This window comes from Cornus florida, unplaced genomic scaffold (genome assembly GCF_030987335.1).
Source record: "Cornus florida cultivar Cherokee Brave unplaced genomic scaffold, ASM3098733v1 CherokeeBrave_3.0.0_Hap2_Chr05, whole genome shotgun sequence".
NCBI lineage: Eukaryota > Viridiplantae > Streptophyta > Magnoliopsida > Cornales > Cornaceae > Cornus > Cornus florida.
Window position 1 is genome coordinate 85,168,276 of NW_026775575.1, and position 18,493 is coordinate 85,186,768.

Sequence of the window (18,493 nt, forward strand, 5' to 3'; positions counted from 1 at the left end):
ATCATCGCCGACGAAGCAAAGAACGGTCTAAACACCACAGCCTTGAGGATAGAGCCCTGAAAATCTTGAAACACTGCACCCCCACCCATCTTCTTAGAGAAACAAGTATCAAAATTGCATTTAATCATCCCCGAGCGGGTGGAAACCAAGAAGCTAAAGAAGAAGATGGTACAACAACAATCAATTTGTGATGTTGGGACTTCGCGTCCTGAAACTCTCAAAAACTAGAAAGAGCACGTTCCACCACCTTCTCTGGCCGCCACAAAACACCCTCAAAGACCAAATGATTCCTGCCTTTCCTAATATACCACGCACAAAAGGAAATCAAGCCAAGAGCAACTAGAGGATCCGATGCCAAACCTACCCGATGCAGCAAAAAACGCCAACCATCTACAAAGGATCAAAAAGAAGAAGAAGAAAAATCAAAACGAAGCGAAAACAGCTTCCAAACCTGCATAGAATGAGAACAAAAAAACATAAAGTGCACAATAGACTCCTCCTCCAATCCACAGTGAGGGCACAAAGGAGAAGCAACACATCCCCGCATCAACAACACTGGACCAGTAGGTAGAGCTTGATGACAACACCGCCAAAGAAAATATTGCACCTTAGAAAGAGTAAGGTGTGATACCCCTCGGATCTGAGACACGGGTTGATCAGGCCCAGGCCCAAACCCGAGGGAATATCAAACAATTAAAGTATTTTAAAGCGAACACAGATGACAAAATGAAACAAAAGTGATGGAATAAAACTGAAAGTAACATTAATTATAAAATCCTCCATGTATAACTAAAAATTGAAAATCCAATCCTCCAAAACTTCAAGGTTACAACTTGGGAATCCACTGATGGACCCCTAACCAAAAGTTCAACTGAAACTGAAAACTGAAAATAGATAATGCTAGAAATATCGAGAGAAGTCCTACGTAATCAGATGAAGGTGAGACTGTCCTCGACAAGCACGATCAAGCTCTAAGGCTGGAACCGTCCTGTACCTGAAAAGAATAATAAAGGAGTGGGTCAGACCCACGAGCAAGTTCTAATCTAACTGCAATCCATACAGTGACCCGACACGCAGATACACCGTAGACACCTCACAATATCTATCTAGTCCATACGTATAAATATATCCACACTAAGGGACATTCACCAGTCTATAATAGGGGTCTCAACCTGAATAGAAGGCAACATGCGAATACGCACCCAAAGGTGGGCATGAGTACCTAGACCTAACAGGGTACACCTCAACCTATTATAACCAGTTACGCATCCACTGCATATACGCACCCTAACCAACGAGTCTGAGACTCAAGCTCAACTCGTGGTACCGTAACCATATATATAAAGTCCATCCAAATCCAGGGTATGCAGTTCAACTATTTACTAAACTGTCATACAATAAACCAACTAGTTAGTCATTCAACTTATTCAGTTGATATGACTTAACTACTATCCGTTAATCCAGGAAGTCATCCAACTTGTTTACAGCTGATCTGACTTAGTCACAATTAGGATTCGATACCTTTCAATCCATTCCATTAATCCATTAGGTTAGGTTTATGCGTTTTGAGCTAAACCGTCCCTAGTATGTCACCGTCCCATACCGGTACATACCATCCTCCATATCCATGTAAATTATAACATATATGACAGTTCAATAATTTACAGACCAAAAACTACCGTCCAAACAATTGCAGAAAAATATTTAAAGCTTCAGCAATTTAAATCCAAGCATTTAACCGTATAGTTGCAGGAGACGATTTAACAAATCAACAACTAACATCCAGAGCATGCATAGACCAAATTTAATATGTCAGGGACTCCATCATGCATGTGAATAGGTTAAATAATCCTATTATTAACCAATAAATTGCTAAAACAATTCAGAAGATTGTTTAAATATTTCAGCAGTTTAAATCCAAGCATTAACCATATAGTTGCAGTGAACAATTTAATAATTCAGCAACTAGCCTCCTAAGCATGCATAGCTCAAAATTAATAATTAAATGACCTTATCATGCACTTGAATGCATTCTAAAACAAGTTTTATAAACACATTATGTTCCATCAAATTGCTGAATTTTAATTCAACAATTAATTCAACTTCCATGTGTTAAGTGCCTTAATTTTTACACTGTTTGTCCCGACAACTTAGAATTAAACTTTACTTAATTTAGGGTCTTAATAACACTCAAAATTCATTCCTTGATCCCTCTATAAAGTTCCAAATTCATTCAAACAGTCTCCATGCTCCAACAGTGAACATAGTATGTAGAAAATTAAAAAAAATCGTAAAATAAATCAAAATAACAAGGGAGCCTGCTCCAGAATTTGGAGCAGGCTCTTTTCCAGCCTAGAGCCGGCTCTAGGACTCCCTAGAGCCGGCTCCACTTTGTTGTGGGAGCCGGCTCCCAATTCTATGGAGCCGGCTCTCACCTCCTTTGAGAGCCATCGTCCCCGGTGCGTCGTTTCAGCTCTTGTGCTCCTTCTCCGGCTTATTCCTAACCCTCTGTTAGTTTTTAAAACCAAACTTAGGTGTCCTATTAATACCCAGTAGCATCCCAATGGCTTGATAACAACAATTAAAAACAATTACAGAGACTAAATTTGCTACCAAACTAACCTGCGTTAGGAACCAAACCGAAATTATAATTCTATTCCAACCTCTCTGTTTCTCTTCACAAACTGATCTTAGGAGTCTTATAACATCCCATTAACATCCCTAGGGTTTGTTTACAGAAGATAGAGGCAAGAATCATAACCAAAACTCAACAGATTTTTAATATGTTTTAATGAACAGAACAGGAAGCAACCATACACGAACTATAAACAGATTTGGATTCCATGCAAACAAATCATCAACAAGCATGCATTGAACACATAAGTTTCATTTACTAATTAGTTAATCCCTAGAGACTATCTAGGTGCACAGAACACGAGCCAAAGGGAAAGAGAAAGAGAAGAACTTGCCTGTGATTTCAATTATGAAATCCCTGTGTCGTCTCTAAGTTTTCCTGCAATTCTGAACGCCGCCAAGCTTCCTATAACTCTGTCTCTAATCCTTACTCAACCTCCTTGGTCCTTTCTGTACAAATTCTCTTAAGCCTCACTCTGTTTTCCCACAACTGCTCACTGTTTCTCTCTCTCTGTATCTCACGGTCTTTTTACAGAAATTCCGGTTAATTATTCTCAAACCCTAAACCACCGTGACACACATACTTATAGGCTTAGTGATTAAACCCTAATCCATGTAACCTTAAGCCAAAGCCCATCTCGGCCCATAAACCGACCTAAGATAAATACCTACGTCGGCCACCTATGTAATTGCAACCCTAAATTTAACTGTAACTTAAAATAGAATTAAATGAAAAAAAAAATTAAATAATTAAATCAACTTAACTAATTAATTCCAATTAAATAACCCAATTAAATAACTAAAAACACTTAAACAATAAACGCCAATTAAAGAAAAATAAATAACTTAAATCAATTTAAAACACATGCCACATAGGTAAACAATTAAATAAAATAATTAAACCAAATAATCATGCAAAAATACAATAAAAATAATAAATAAATGTCGAGACTATCCTTTTAAAATTAGGGGTATTACATAAGGTAGCGCAAAACCGAATTCCAGCTAAAAGGTCCCCGAATAATTGGATAAGAATCATACAGAGACAGAGCAAGAGAATATGCCGACCGAACTGAGAAAATACCCGTTTGCTCAGGCGCCCAGAATTGAGAGTCCGGTTTATCCCAACGACTAATATGCAACCGCAAAATTACCAAAGGGAAAAAAATGACGCAAAACACTCACATTCTATGTGTGGGACTGCGGATGAATCAAATCCCCCACAAATCGGCAAGACACATCAAGCTGCGGATGAGGGAGCTTGAAAGGAAAAGTTGAAACCCAATGATCATTCTAAATATGAATTGATTTCCCATTACCCACTTACTAGCGCAGTCCCTGACGCAGAAAAGGTTGAGAAGATCAAATACTACGCGAGCCCCAAGATGGATTAGAACGCAAAGGGGCATCCAAAAACGAACAATAGTGAAGAGCCCACAGCCGTGTGTTTTCAGCCCAAAGATTGGGAGGAAAATTTAGTTGTTTAATAATTTGGAGTGGGTTTGGTTTGGGTTGAGGATAGCTGGTTTTTTAAAGATTGTGTGCCAACTTGGTTCTATCCTTGTGCGACACTGTATAGGGAGAACCGATATATCTAGACCGTTTATGTAATATATGTACAGTAATAAATTATCGAATACTCCCATTGTATCGGATACCCTCATTGTATGGTTCACAATATCGGTCACAGTTGCGGTATCAGTTGCGGTTGTGATGTAATGGACTCAGACAAAGTCAGTATAAACTGGTCGATATGAATTGCGTATCGGACTTAAAAAAAGATCGCGAATCGGACAATACGGCGAAACTATAAAGTGATCCATTTCTCTCCCTGTGTCTTGTTGCTAGTATTATTAACAAATACAATGTACAAAATCTGTCTTTCAAGCAGACTTACATCAGTTATTTTGGGGGAAAAAAAAAAAAGAGTAAAAACTAAAATTAGACCCTCCATCTTTCACATTACAACCTGTACCATATGACAGTTGTTTGAAGTCACACAAACTTTCCTTTAAATAAGCATATCTTGACTCTTGAGTGACATTATCATATTTTCCATATTAAACTGATGCTGCCATAAAAAAATAAAAAATCATGTCAAAATTTCATAAAATGAAATTAACGAGCTAGTTAATAATAAAGCTTAGAGGATTTAAAGTTAGACTGAAATGCATGATTTACTTAATTTTGACACAAATTATTAACAGTATAATCTTCATATATTCCTTTTTAAATGGTGAAATTTTTTGTTGACAAAAATATGATAAGAGCTCATTGGTGGTGTAATAATGCATCTTGTTGATAGAGATGAGCACTTTTGTAATTTATTCTAAAATTAATAACCCTGTTTCTCTCACTCCCTTTTATAATTTATCCCTTGACTTCTTCTTCCTTCTCAACTTTTGTTTTTAACAAGGGCTTGTCCTCTTTCCTTCCCCATCTCTCTCAATGAGTCACTGGATTGTTCACCCTACAAACAATGGTGAAATTTGACCATCACTACCCTCTAATGATAAAACCATAATCATTTGACCGTCACACGCCACTGTTAAACCTTGATCAACTTTGCTGCTAATGATAAAACCATGTATTTATACAAAGTAAAAATAAAAATTTGTTAAAAGTTGTTGATTAAGTTTATTTCCATTTGTAATAACAAAAAGAATTACATTTATTTTTTTATTTAATGAAAATAATATATATATATATATATATATATAATAAAAACTCCTATACATTAGAAACATTTTTCGGGGGATTTGTAACCGTCAGTGAAACATTTTAGTCAAATTGCTCTCATATACTCTAAAAAGGTTCGTCATTCTCAATCCAATGAAACATTTTAAATTATTTTTTACATAATATCTTGGTTACTCTCGTCACTCTCACCCCTAAAATTTAAAATTTAAAATTAAACTCTCATCCTATATATAGGCATTCTTCTAAAATAAGATCCATTACAATCCATACTTAATATCTAAGCTTCACATGAATATTGCATGAATATTGCAGATATTTACAAACTATAACTTAATTCTTTTAGAAATCTCTACAAAATTTTGAATGTGCTTAATCCACCCCCTATCTCAACGCTCAATAATTTTATACATAAATGTGGAAGATTTTAGAACCCACCCGAGACACAAACAAAGACAAGGATAATCTTTCTAAAAGAGACTCTCTGAAAGACCCGGTGTAAAAATAAACAGAAAATGTCTGTTTTGACATGAAATGGATATATCCATATATCTCAGACTCATATTTATGAGATGATAAAATATGGCAAAAGCTATACTACCACACTCTACTAAATTAATCGACATAAATGGCATTAAGCTGTAAAACTAGCAAGCTAATGACTCATTGCATGAGATTCTCTGTAGTAAAAACATTGTGGCAAAACCAAACTTTCTCAAAATCTGTTTCATTGACAGAGCAATTGCTATTAAATTATACATTATACAATTAATTAGGTATTATTGGTAGGGGTAGCCACGGATCGGATCGGATTAGGCATCAATTCTAATCCGATTCGCTCACAACGGATTGGGAGATTTTGAATCCACCACCAATCCGTTAGTCCACGGATCGGATCCGTGAAATGACAGATCGGATCGGATCCAATCCGCGGACTGAAAAAAAGGGGTAGCAGACAGTCACTCCATATGCTATAACAATCTCCATGAATCTCCTCAAACCGTAGTCACATCTGCAATAGTATAAACTTTTGATGGTAAGGGCTTGATCTAAGTAATCCATAAAAAAAAGTAGAATACTGGATGGGATTGCTTAGAAAAAGAATAAAGATGCTAGAATTTCAAAGCAAAAGTAAGGTAGAAAATATAAAAATGAAATCAAATATCTCATACTTAGTTGAGAAACCTTGAGCAGTACTATAATTTTACGGATCAACAAACTTCAAAAATCAAAAATCAAAATCATAGAAATTTCACCAGAAAATCACAACATATTTAAATCAAAAAAAAGAGAAGAAAATAAACTTTGTGAACTCAATAGAAACTGTGCAGATCCAGACAATGAAAGTGTCGTTGTTGCAGCCTACGGTGAACAACTGATGAAGATCAAAAGAAGTCAAGAAGAGAGGTGAGAAGTGAAGAAGAGTACTGAGGTAGCCGCTTTCTTTTTGGCTTCCTTGATCTTCTTTAGTTAGGTTTAGGTTTTATGTATATATAATACAGTTAATACATAATACTTACTAATAACAAAGAAAATAAAAAAAAAGTAAGGTTATATATATATATATATATATATATAAGATTAATATATAGTAATATATTTACTTGTTCTGATTTTCGTATCTGATTTTCGTAACCAGCATATATATATATATATATATATATATATATATATATATATATATATATTTTACGGATTATCCACGGATCGGTCACGAATCGGATTCACGAATCGGATCGGATTTTTGACAGCCTAATTTGTGATCCGATCCGTGAATTACGGATTCAAAATTTTTGAATCCACCCACAATTCGTGGGTCTGGTAATCCGATCCGATCCATACGGATCTGATCGGTTCGAATTTACGGACTCGCGGATTTTTTGCCCAGCCCTAATTATGGGTTCAATTGGGTCCCCCAATAGCTCAAGTACATTACTTTTCTTTGGATTGGATCGAATTCACGAACTCACGAATTTTTTGTCCAGCCCTAATTATGGGTTCAATTGGGTCCCCCAATAGCTCAAGTACATTACTTTTCTTTTCTTTTCTTTCAATGCCTCCGCAGATGTGACCCTTAGCGGTCACAACCCGAGCTCTACTCGTTCAATTCATCATATTTTTAAGAATAAAGTGTAAAAAAATCCCCTTAATTTTTACTTTCGCTCCCAAAAAACTCCCCTGAACTTTTATTTTTTAAATAAACCTCCTAAACTATCGCGATTTTTGCAAAATTCCCCCAACCGTCAATGTTCCGTCCCCGAAATTGGTACGTACGTAAGCAAAAATTGAAAATAACAAAGATACCCATAGTACAATAAAGTTAATAAATGAATTTTTAATCCCAAATCAATGGACAGAGACGATGCACTGTCTCTCATCGAACACCATCTCCTCCTCAGCCAATCTCACCTTGCCATGTGTCCATTCTCCGGCGACACACTCCGCCGCTTTCCCCGCAATAAGGGTATCTTTTCAAGAAAAAAAAATCTACTCCATTCTCTGTAATTGATTCGTTCTCAGTTGTTGTGATCTGCAATCGATTTACACATATATATGAATGTATATAAGACGTTCGAATTTGTGAGAAAATCAATTATTTAACTACTGGACTCTGACCCTCTCATTCATCAACCTCATCGTATTTTTCATCTTCCTTGTACTTCCTCTATATCACCGTTAATGGAGAAAGACACACACCAAATCCAATCAACCCCCAGACTCAAGACCCAAGTCCTCTTCTGCAATCTTTGGTCTATCTCACGATTGTAGCATCAGTCAATGGAAAGAGACTTTGTCAATCAACCCCAACATTATCGTCAATGGAGAGACCCACCACGCACCAAAGTCGATCAACCCCGATATACAACCTGTTTAAATTGGAACCCAATTTGATGTTCTGATAGTGTAACCTTACAATTTCCTCTCAGTTTCTTCAATTGCTTGTCGGTGCCAGAGTTGTAGGTTGCGCTCCAATCTCAAACACTCCACCGCCGATTCTTTCACCATCTCCTAACAACCCACTCAACCCAAAAACGCTGTGACTGAATCCACAATCCCATGAACCAAACAATAAATACACAATTCAGAATTCAACAATGTGAAGAAGCAAGCAAGAATCAACATTAATAGAAACAACAATTCTCAAAATACGAGTTATCTGATAGATCAAAATTACTTTTTTTTTTTTTTTTTTTTTGTGTGTATTTACATTTTACAACAAAAAAAAAAAATTATTCTTCTTTCATCAATTGGGACCCCAACAGCTCAAGTACATGATATTTCTGAGTGACTCCTCCGACTGCTTTGCTTTCTGGTCTCTCACTCTGCTCGAAATCACGGTGGAAGATGACGAAGAAAGCTTCTTGGCCTGTGAGAATGACCTGAGATTGGTCTTGGCGTGCTGGTGTATGGTTCTTATCGTGTAGTTCCACCTACAGAATCCCTGATCTTTCAATGCCTCCACCGCCGCAATGCTAGCTGCCACCATCCAAGCTCTGCTCGTTGAACTCATCTTTCTTGATCCTTCAGTATACAATTTGAAGACTTCAATATAGTATTTTGATTGTACTAAAGTTTGTGTTTTGATGAATGAGATGAGAGGAACTGAGAATATATATATATAGTTATACATACACACGCATAGCATGCTGTGATGACGAAATTGGAAACTAGCGATTGAAAAACCGGAGGCTGAAGCAAATGGTTTCTGGTTTTGAATTACTGATTTGTCCTTGTGAATTAGGTGGTGCCAATGTAATGAGTCTAATCACTCATGAGTTGGGGGGTATAGTAGGGATTTTGCATATTTCTGCCCACTTTTTAGTGATGAGCCCTGCCCACTGTCTTGTGATTTCAGCCCGAAGATTGGGAGGAAAAACTAGTTGTTTTCGAGTAATAATAATTGAAGTGGGTTTTGTTTGGGATAGCTAGTTTTTTAAATTATGTGTGCCAGACTGGTTCTATTCTATCCTTGTGTGATGTTACTGATGTATGGGTGGTCCATTTCTGTCCCAGTTTAGTACATTTTTATCCTACTTCATTAAAAAAAAAAACATTGTAGCACTTTTTATATAATAACAATATAACATTTTTTTTTTGGGAGAAGAAGTAAAAATTAAAATTTGTCCCTCCATCTTTCACATTAAAATCTGCACCCCATTACAATTGTCTTGTAGTTTCTCTAAATTAGAACACAAATTTTCCTTTAAATAAACTTTTTTTTAGTATGAAAATTTTCGTATGGATGATATTATCACATTTTTGAATATTAAAGTGGTGGCTTCAATAACATTGTTCTTCTTGATTACAAGTAAGTGATATCTATCTACTACAATCATTACAAATAAGTGATATCTAACTACTACAATCCTCTAATTTCACGACTAGGCTGCTACAAATTTCAAATTGTATATTTATATTTTTGACTTATAACAAAATAAGAGACATGAAAAAAAACAATAATAACAATAACTTTGCTGATGAAACTTAATATTACAAATCAAACTCCCATTCTATATATAGACATCCTTTTAGACATTCCTTAGATATATATCATGAAAAAAAATAATAATAATAAATAAATAAATAACTTTGCTGATGAAACTTAATATTACAAATCAAACTCTCATTCTATATATAGACATCACTTTTAGACATTCCCTATATGTATATTTATATTTCAAATATACATATTTATATTAATAGTTAATATCTATGTTTAAAACACTCTATATAAATATTTGGGGCCTGTTTGGTTAGGCTTTCTATAGCCTCAAAACGAAGCTTCTAAGTCTAGAAAGTCCTTTGCCAATAACAAAGAGCGTCTGGTAAAATTTCTGAATACGAATTTTTTTAAAACATGCTTCCTGGTCTACTTTTCGCAAGCTGCTCAATTTTTTAAATAATAAATATAAAATTCCTATATTGTCCATTATTTAACTTATTTTTATTTCTGAATTTCATTACAAACTTTTATCTTTCTCATTCTGTATTATCTTCTTCATTGGTTCTCTACCCAACAAAATAATAATAATAATAATGCTGAACAAATTTCACATAACTTTAATGAAAAAAAATTGTCAAACGGGTCTGTGGCCTAGCGGTACAAGGCCTCTACTTCCCAAAGGGAGGTCAGGGTTCGAATCTCATTGGAGGCCGTGTGTGTAAGTACCCAACTAGGAAAAAAATAAAAAAATAAATAAATAAGATTGTCAAAGGAAGAACTAAGAGATTGAGGAGTTGCATGAAAAACTTCTATCAACTTCCATTTGATTTCAAAGTCTAAAGAGTTCTAAGATTTATAAACTCTCATCCAAAATTCAACACTGTTTTGTTGTGAAAGTAATTTATAATTATAAATGCCGTATCTCTCTTTCGTTTTATTTTTCTTTTCTTTTCTTTTTTCATTTCTTTCAACTTCTATCATTTAGTCAAGGAAAAAAAACTTCTTCTACCATATAGATTGAATAAATTTGCATATGTGAATCTTCACTATGTCAATTAATTAATCGTTACTGCATCATTAACAATTTACTCCATCACTCTAATTATGATTTTTTCCCCCTCCTTTGTACATCCAGATTCAACTATTTGTTATTATTTATAATCTATTAAGGATATAATTATTAACTTAAATTAAAGAATTTCAAAAAATTTACCAACCAAACAACTTTTTTATTTTAATATTTTAATACCCTTTCTCGTAAAAAATTTGTAAGAAATTTTAGAAACTGAAAGCTCCCGTACAGGCCATGGTTAATCTTAGAGTTTACACATCTGTACAAACTTCCCAGCGTTCTAGAATCCCCCAACTCCTCCTCTGTGTAAGTGTGGAAAACTCTAAAAGGAAGCTCTCCACACAAATGTCGTCTACAGTCACAATTATGCAAAATCATAAGCTGCGTTCTCCAAAAACTGATGACTCATTGTACCAGAATTTCTAAGTAAAAATATTGTTGCAAAACAAAAGTTACAAAATTAACCATCTCATTTACTATTAGATTATAAAGTGTACAGTTAATTAGGTATTATGGGGTTCAATTGGGTCCCCAACAGCTCAAGTACATGACTTTTCTCAGTGACTCCTCCGATTGTTTCATCTTCATCTCGTCCCTCACTTTACTTGAAGCCATCGCCGCAGATGACGAAGACAGCCTCTTGACCTGAGAAAATGACCTGAAATTGTTCTTGGCATGCTGGTGTAATGATCTTATCGTGTGGTTCCACCTACAGCATCCCTGATCTTTCAATGCCTCCACAGCTCCGACACTTGCGGCCACAACCCAGGCTCTGCTTGTTGAACTCATCTTCTTCTTTCTTTTTCTTCACACTGAACTCTTTATCTGTTGATCTTCTGGAACAGGAAATTGACAAGTTAAAGAGTAGGAGATATTTATAAGTAATTTTGTGTTTCGATATTTGAGTTACTTCGATGCTTGTATTATAATTTCTTATGGGCCTCAGTTTGTGTATATATAGAGGCAAAAATTTTATTGTGGAGTGCCACTTCAGCAAGGAGAGTGAAACCAAGAGGCAGTGGTTTGGGAGTCTGGAAAATCCAATGGGTTTTCTACCGTGGGCGATGGGGTGTCGGAATGACTCTTTCACCCATACAAGCAGCTTAGCAACATAAATTTTATAGGGACAAAATAGGTACTTTACTTGATTAAGAAGATCTTATCCTTGCCACTTGTTAGGTGGTGAGCCCGAGTACGTGGTTTTTGTTTCTTCTTGAAATTGAAATCCCTTTGACGATGAAACCAGCTGCGATCGATTGTCTGAGTGGGGTCATTTCTTTTGGTGGGTGATTTTCCTGTCTCTTTGTGCGGAAGAAAAGTTATGCTGATTTTGTGGATAAGGATAATGTCAAGACTAATCAGCCTCCTCACCTTGTAAGCGAAGACTCTACTGGTCAGGTTCACGAGCTTTTTTAGGGTGCAGTTGGAGTGGTTTAAGGTTGATGAGTCAACTCTAACTCAATACTGGTCAAGTTCATATAAACTTGGGTTAAGAGTCAAAAACACCATATATTTTGGGTTCGTTTGATTAGCGTAAAGTAGATAGAAAGGAAAAGAAACGAAAAAGATATTTAATTTTTAGGAGTTTGGTTATCTAGAAAGGAAAATTTTTTGGGAAAGTGAGATTCCCGCATCGATAAATTTTCCCAAAATATTTCTCCGCATAAAAAAAAATTAACTTTCTCATACAAAACTGTCATTTTATTTCCAAAATTCCTATTATGCCCAGTTATTTCTCCATTTTTTTTTTCACAATATAAGTAAATTATATTCTACATATAAATATAAATAATTATTATTGAAACAGAAAATATAAAGAATATGACAACTAAAATGTAGTCATCCTTACTTTGTTTAACTTAAATATGAATATAAACAATAATAATTATTATTATTAATCCATTATTTTACTATTTAATTGCTAAAATTTAATATAAATAATTGGGTATAAAGATGATTCATCTAACACAAAATTAATTTATTTTTTAATATTTTAAATCATGAGGGTAGTTTTGGTAAGTAAATTATTTTCTTTTCCCTTTCATGCTATCCAAACTAATAAAATAATATTTTTCCTAACTTTCTTGAAATTTTTTCTTGCTAACCAAATGCGTGCAGGAAACTTGATTTTTCTTTTTTTCACTTTCACTTTTCATCATAAATTTCGGTCTATCCAAACTAATAAAATAATATATGTTTTTTTTTATGATCACCACTTTCTTTTTAACTCCTTTGTTTAAATTTTAATTTGTTGTTTGTTAACCCTTTTGAAAAAATAAATTTTTTTAAAATTTGTTTGTAATCTTTTAAAAATTTGCATTAAGTTTAAAACTTTTTTGTACTTAGAAGTAATTCAATCTAAAACTAATTATAGATGATTATAAATTTCAAATGTGGAGATTGGTCATATGAATAATCCATCTTTTTAATCCGAATTATCAACCCGAATTACAAATCAAAATTTAAAAAATTCAAGAATGAGTTGGGCGAATAATAAGGATTTAGAGGTGGAGTAAAAGTTAAAACATTTTATATATCAATTGGGTCTCAGTTGTACCTCTAACAGCCCAATCAACACTAAGGGTGGTAATTCGTGTTCGCGGATCGTAATCGTGTCGTGTCAACTTAAGGGTATTATACTAAATAGCTCAACTCGAATACAACCCGTTTAATAATCGTGTCAAAAACTCTCAACACTAATCCGACTTATTTATTAAACCGATTACACGTGTAACCCGTTTAATAATCTATTCACAAAAAAAATAAAATTATATTATTTAAATTATTAATAATACTCAATAAAATAATTAATACTAAAAAAAATATAAGTTTTAATCAACCAAATTACTAAATAGTTTCTAGTTTACAAAAGATTAAATTATAAGACACAAGTTTATATAGTAATTTTAGAATTTAAATAAAAATTTATTTACGACATATATAGTTAAACGTATATAAACGAGTTATACAGGTTGAACTCTTCAACCCAAACACGACACGATTAATTAAACAGGTTAATCGTGTCAACTCGTTTATGACCTGAACCCATTTAAGGTCAACTCAAACCCATTTAATTCGTATCGTATTCGAGTAATCGTGTCAACTCGTTTATGACCTAAACCCGTTCAAAGTCAACTCAAACCCGTTTAATTCGTGTCGTATTCGAGTCGTGTTGGCAAGTCGTATCAACTTTTGTCACCCCTAATCAACACCTACCACCGTTAAAGAACTTAAAGTGGTATTTTGTGATAAAATAATAATAAAAAAAAAAAAGTCAAAATATCGTAAAATACAATCATGTTGTACAAACTAGTTAAAACTTGACTGAAACGCATGGTGTACTGCAAATGAATTTTGAACAGTAAAATCTTCCTATGTTCTTTTGAAAAGGGTCAGAAAATTTGATAAAATCAGGATAAGCTCATGGGAGCTGTAATAATGCTTAATATGCAAAAGGATGCTTAATAGTGCCAAGTTCATTTGTAATTATCCTAAAATTGATCACCCTGTTTCTATCATTTATTCCTATTGAACTTCTTCCTTAACCATTGATTTTCGTAAGTTTTAACGTATTTCCATTACTTTCTCTCTCCATCTGTTCTCCCTGAAAGGAACAGTGACATCCCACCATCTAATTTCACCATTGATCCACCATAAACATCTCTGCAGCTGACCTGATGGATGATCCAAACTATATATATATATCTACACAATTCCAAACAAAGAGTGACATGCTAAAAATATATATATTAAAAGTTCTTGATGAAGCAAGCAGTCATCCATTCATAGCTTGACAGTAAAAAAAGAATCAATTGTTACTTCATTCTGGTCAATACCAGTTTCTTAAATTATAAACTGCTAATTGCATCATTTCTTAAATTATCTATTTTTTTTTTCCAATACTACGTTATAATATCTCAAAGCATATATATATATATATATATATATATATATATATGGATCAAGCTATAAAAGTAACACACTAATGACTTAATGGATGCGATTTTGTGAAGTAAAAAGCACTGCTGCAAAAGAAAAAGTAGTCAAAATCTGTTTTACATTGAAAGAGCAATTGCTTCTAAATTATACAATATACAGTAGTGTTGCAACACTATTACGGGGTTCAATTTGGTCCCCAACAGCTCAAATACATGACGTTTCTCAGAGAATCCTCCGATTGTTTCATCTTCATCTCGTCCCTCACTTTACCAGAAGCCATCGCCGCCGAAGATGATTTTGGGAGCTTCTTGGCCTGAGAAAATGACCTGAGATTGTTCTTTGCATGCTGGTGTACTGATCTTATTGTGTGATTCCACCTACAGAATCCCTGATCTTTCAACGCCTCCACAGCTCCGACACTCGCGGCCACAACCCAGGCTCTGCTTGTTGAACTCATCTTCTTCGTTCTTTCTTTCTTTTTCTTCAGACGACTCTTTTCTATTGATCTTCTAATCTTTTGGACAACAATTAGATTTGAGAAATTAAAGAGTAGAGAGAGATTTGTAAGGACTATTTTGTTTGGAGATTGAGTTACTTTGATGCTTGTAGTCTAATTCTCATGGGTGTGTGTATATATATATATCTACACACAAATATGCAGTGAGAGTGAAACCGAGGGGCAGCGGTTTGGGAGTATGGAAAATCCAATGGGTTGCTTCTGTGGGCGATTGGGCTATGGAATGACTCTTTTACCCATACAATCTGTTTAGCAACTCTAATAATACAAGGGAAAATGGGTAATTTACCTGATGAGGCACTTGTTTGTCCTCGCCAGTCGCCACCTGTCTGGTCACTGGTGGTGGGCACATGGTTTTCTTTTCTTTTTTCTTGAAATAAAATCCATTGAAGCCCAGAGTTTCGGATGAAACCGGTTGCTCTTTACCAGTCACACGTTGCAAAAATGAAATGCAATGGGACTATTTACCTCTCAGTCAGATATTATGAGACCGTAGATAAATCAAAATTATTGCTTGATGAAGTGGTAGAATTCAGGGTGAAAATCACCTTCAGTCGGTGTGTTATTTTTACCATTTTGAAATAAGTAAAGGAGAATTGACCATATCAATTAAAAATTGTAAATAATTAAATTTTTACCACTCTTATATTTTATATATAAAAGCTTCAAATATTGTATTTCATATATATAAATATATTTAAATATTGTATCTAAAATATGCTTATTTTCTTCTAAAATGTCGTCTTCTTCCTTTCTCTCTTTCTAAAAACTTCACCAGCTTTTATTAATGGACTCTTCAAGGACTCATAGTAACTTTTGAATTTCAACACTTCACTTCAAAATCCAAACACACTCCAAAAACTCATGTAATTTCACTGGAGTATTATGCAGAAACTCCAGAGTATCATTCATAAATCTAAGCTTTATTCATGTAAATCTCAATTTTTGGTCTTTTTTTTTTTCTTATCTGATTAAAGAGTACGAATTTTGTTGGGATTTTACGTATAACATAAGTATGAAATATAGGATTATGTTGAAATATTACGTACAACTTATACTGATTTAAATTACAAACTGGTGGGATGTTATGTATAAATAATCTATTAGGATTATGTTGGGATGTTGTGTACAACTTATATTGACTTAAATTACAAACTGTTTGTGATGTTATGCAGTACACAAATAATTAAACAAAAAAACCATGCCAGTTCAGATGTTGCTCTGTTCCAATATTGCTATGTTAATTTGAAATAAAATGACCAAGTATACGAGGAAAGGGAAGTAAAAATTTATGGAAACAAATAAATGGAGAAATAGATCTGAGAAATTTATGAAAATAAAGGAATTGAGAAATATTGGAACAGAGCAACATCCCAAACATCTGGATTGGCATGTGAATTTATGGAAACAAATTAATTGTCATTCTTGTGTTCCAAATCTCTACGCAAACTGCAAAATTTGGGTTGCTGAAATATTTTGGAAATAAACAATATTTTGGAAAGAAATCAAAATCTGGGTTGCTGAATGGCGAGATTTTGTCAAAATCAATATTTTGGGAGAGAAGAAAATGGCGGGATTTGGGTTGCTAAAATGAGTTGCTAAAAATAAGGAAGGGAAGAAGAAATAGTATTTGTGAACAGTGTATACATATATATTATATGGATCAGGATCACCTTCAGTCTCACAGTAACCCATTTTCTCCTTTTTGTGTTAATGAACAGTAGTTACTAAGGTGACTAAAAATGTTTATTTGTTTTATACACAATTTTCATATACAGAAGAAAATGGCGGGATTTGGGTTGCTAAAATGAGTTGCTAAAAATAAGGAAGGGAAGAAGAAATAGTATTTGTGAACAGTGTATACATATATATTATATGGATCAGGATCACCTTCAGTCTCACAGTAACCCATTTTCTCCTTTTTGTGTTAATGAACAGTAGTTACTAAGGTGACTAAAAATGTTTATTTGTTTTATACACAATTTTCATGTATATGAAAATTGTGTATAAAACAAATAAACATTTTTAGTCACCTTAGTAACTACTGTTCATTAACACAAAAAGGAGAAAATGGGTTACTGTGAGACTGAAGGTGATCCTGATCCATATAATTCATCACTAAATCTTTGACATAGGTGGTATAACCTTCAAATTTCAAACTCTAATGTGTATATGAAAATTGTGTATAAAACAAATAAACATTTTTACTCACCTATATGTATATGAAAATTGTGTATAAAACAAATAAACATTTTTACTCACCTTAGTAACTACTGTTTATTAACACAAAAAGAAAAAAATGGATTACTATGAGACTGAAGATGATCCTGATCCATATAATTCATCACTAAATCTTTGACATAGGTGGTATAACCTTCAAATTTCAAACTCTAATGGTGGAATTAAAATTAATTTCTCTAACAATTTATTGATAGATTGGCCATGGTGGGCGCACAAGTAAAAATAGGCTATTGGAAGATGTGTACCATAAGTCTTACTTTCACGTTACTCCAACAATAATTCATACTTGAGAAGAAGATATCGAGCGCAACAAACATATCCTTCTGATCTAATAATAGAATAAGAAATGTTAGTTAATTTTAGGGAAGAGGCTTGGCCTAGTGATTTTAAGCCCATGCCAATGGAATGATCAGTTTTTTTTTTTTTGTGTGGTTCAAATTCTTTAATGGAATGAAGTGTTCGAGCTGGATTATTGAACTTGTCTAATAAACCAGAAAATCACAAACATTGTTAGGCTTGGCTAATGTACTATGGACACAAAGCTATTGTATATTTTTGCTTTCTTAGTTATACTCACACACCCCATTTGGAAGGAATTATTTGCATTCAAGAACAACTGAACCTAATATATGATATTTTTTTAGGCACCACGACCAAATTCTTCCGCACCTTTTCATAAACATAAACATAAATATAGGCTGATGGAAACATATAGTTGTATAAAAATTCATGAAACAATAAATATAGGCTGATGGAAACAACAGCTCAAATTAGTCTCAACACGAATGTAATATCAAAGTTGGACTTTTATTTTTATTAAAGGAGCCATAGCTAAGTATTTTCAAAATAATGACGAGCTAAACCTAAACTAATCATAAAAATTCATAATGACGAGTTAAACCTAAATTATTCTTGTTCATGGCTTGGGCCAATTGTGGCCCCTCTTCTG

The 18,493-nt window shown here is 33.8% G+C and overlaps 3 protein-coding genes across 3 annotated transcripts; all 3 read right to left on the reverse strand.

Moving 5' to 3' along the window:
- Nucleotides 1-8,532: 8,532 nt before the first annotated feature.
- Nucleotides 8,533-9,246, reverse strand: LOC132307297 (uncharacterized). Its single transcript, XM_059805017.1, has one exon. The coding sequence runs from the start codon at nucleotides 8,975-8,977 to the stop codon at nucleotides 8,576-8,578; it is 402 nt and encodes a 133-aa protein (XP_059661000.1). The 5' UTR covers nucleotides 8,978-9,246; the 3' UTR covers nucleotides 8,533-8,575.
- A 2,053-nt stretch (nucleotides 9,247-11,299) lies between these two features.
- On the reverse strand, nucleotides 11,300-11,870 carry LOC132310287 (uncharacterized). The gene has a single exon (XM_059808475.1). It carries the CDS (start codon nucleotides 11,634-11,636, stop codon nucleotides 11,367-11,369), a length of 270 nt encoding a protein of 89 aa, XP_059664458.1. The 5' UTR covers nucleotides 11,637-11,870; the 3' UTR covers nucleotides 11,300-11,366.
- A 3,017-nt stretch (nucleotides 11,871-14,887) lies between these two features.
- On the reverse strand, nucleotides 14,888-15,502 carry LOC132310288 (uncharacterized). The gene has a single exon (XM_059808476.1). The coding sequence runs from the start codon at nucleotides 15,241-15,243 to the stop codon at nucleotides 14,971-14,973; it is 273 nt and encodes a 90-aa protein (XP_059664459.1). The 5' UTR covers nucleotides 15,244-15,502; the 3' UTR covers nucleotides 14,888-14,970.
- Nucleotides 15,503-18,493: the final 2,991 nt, after the last annotated feature.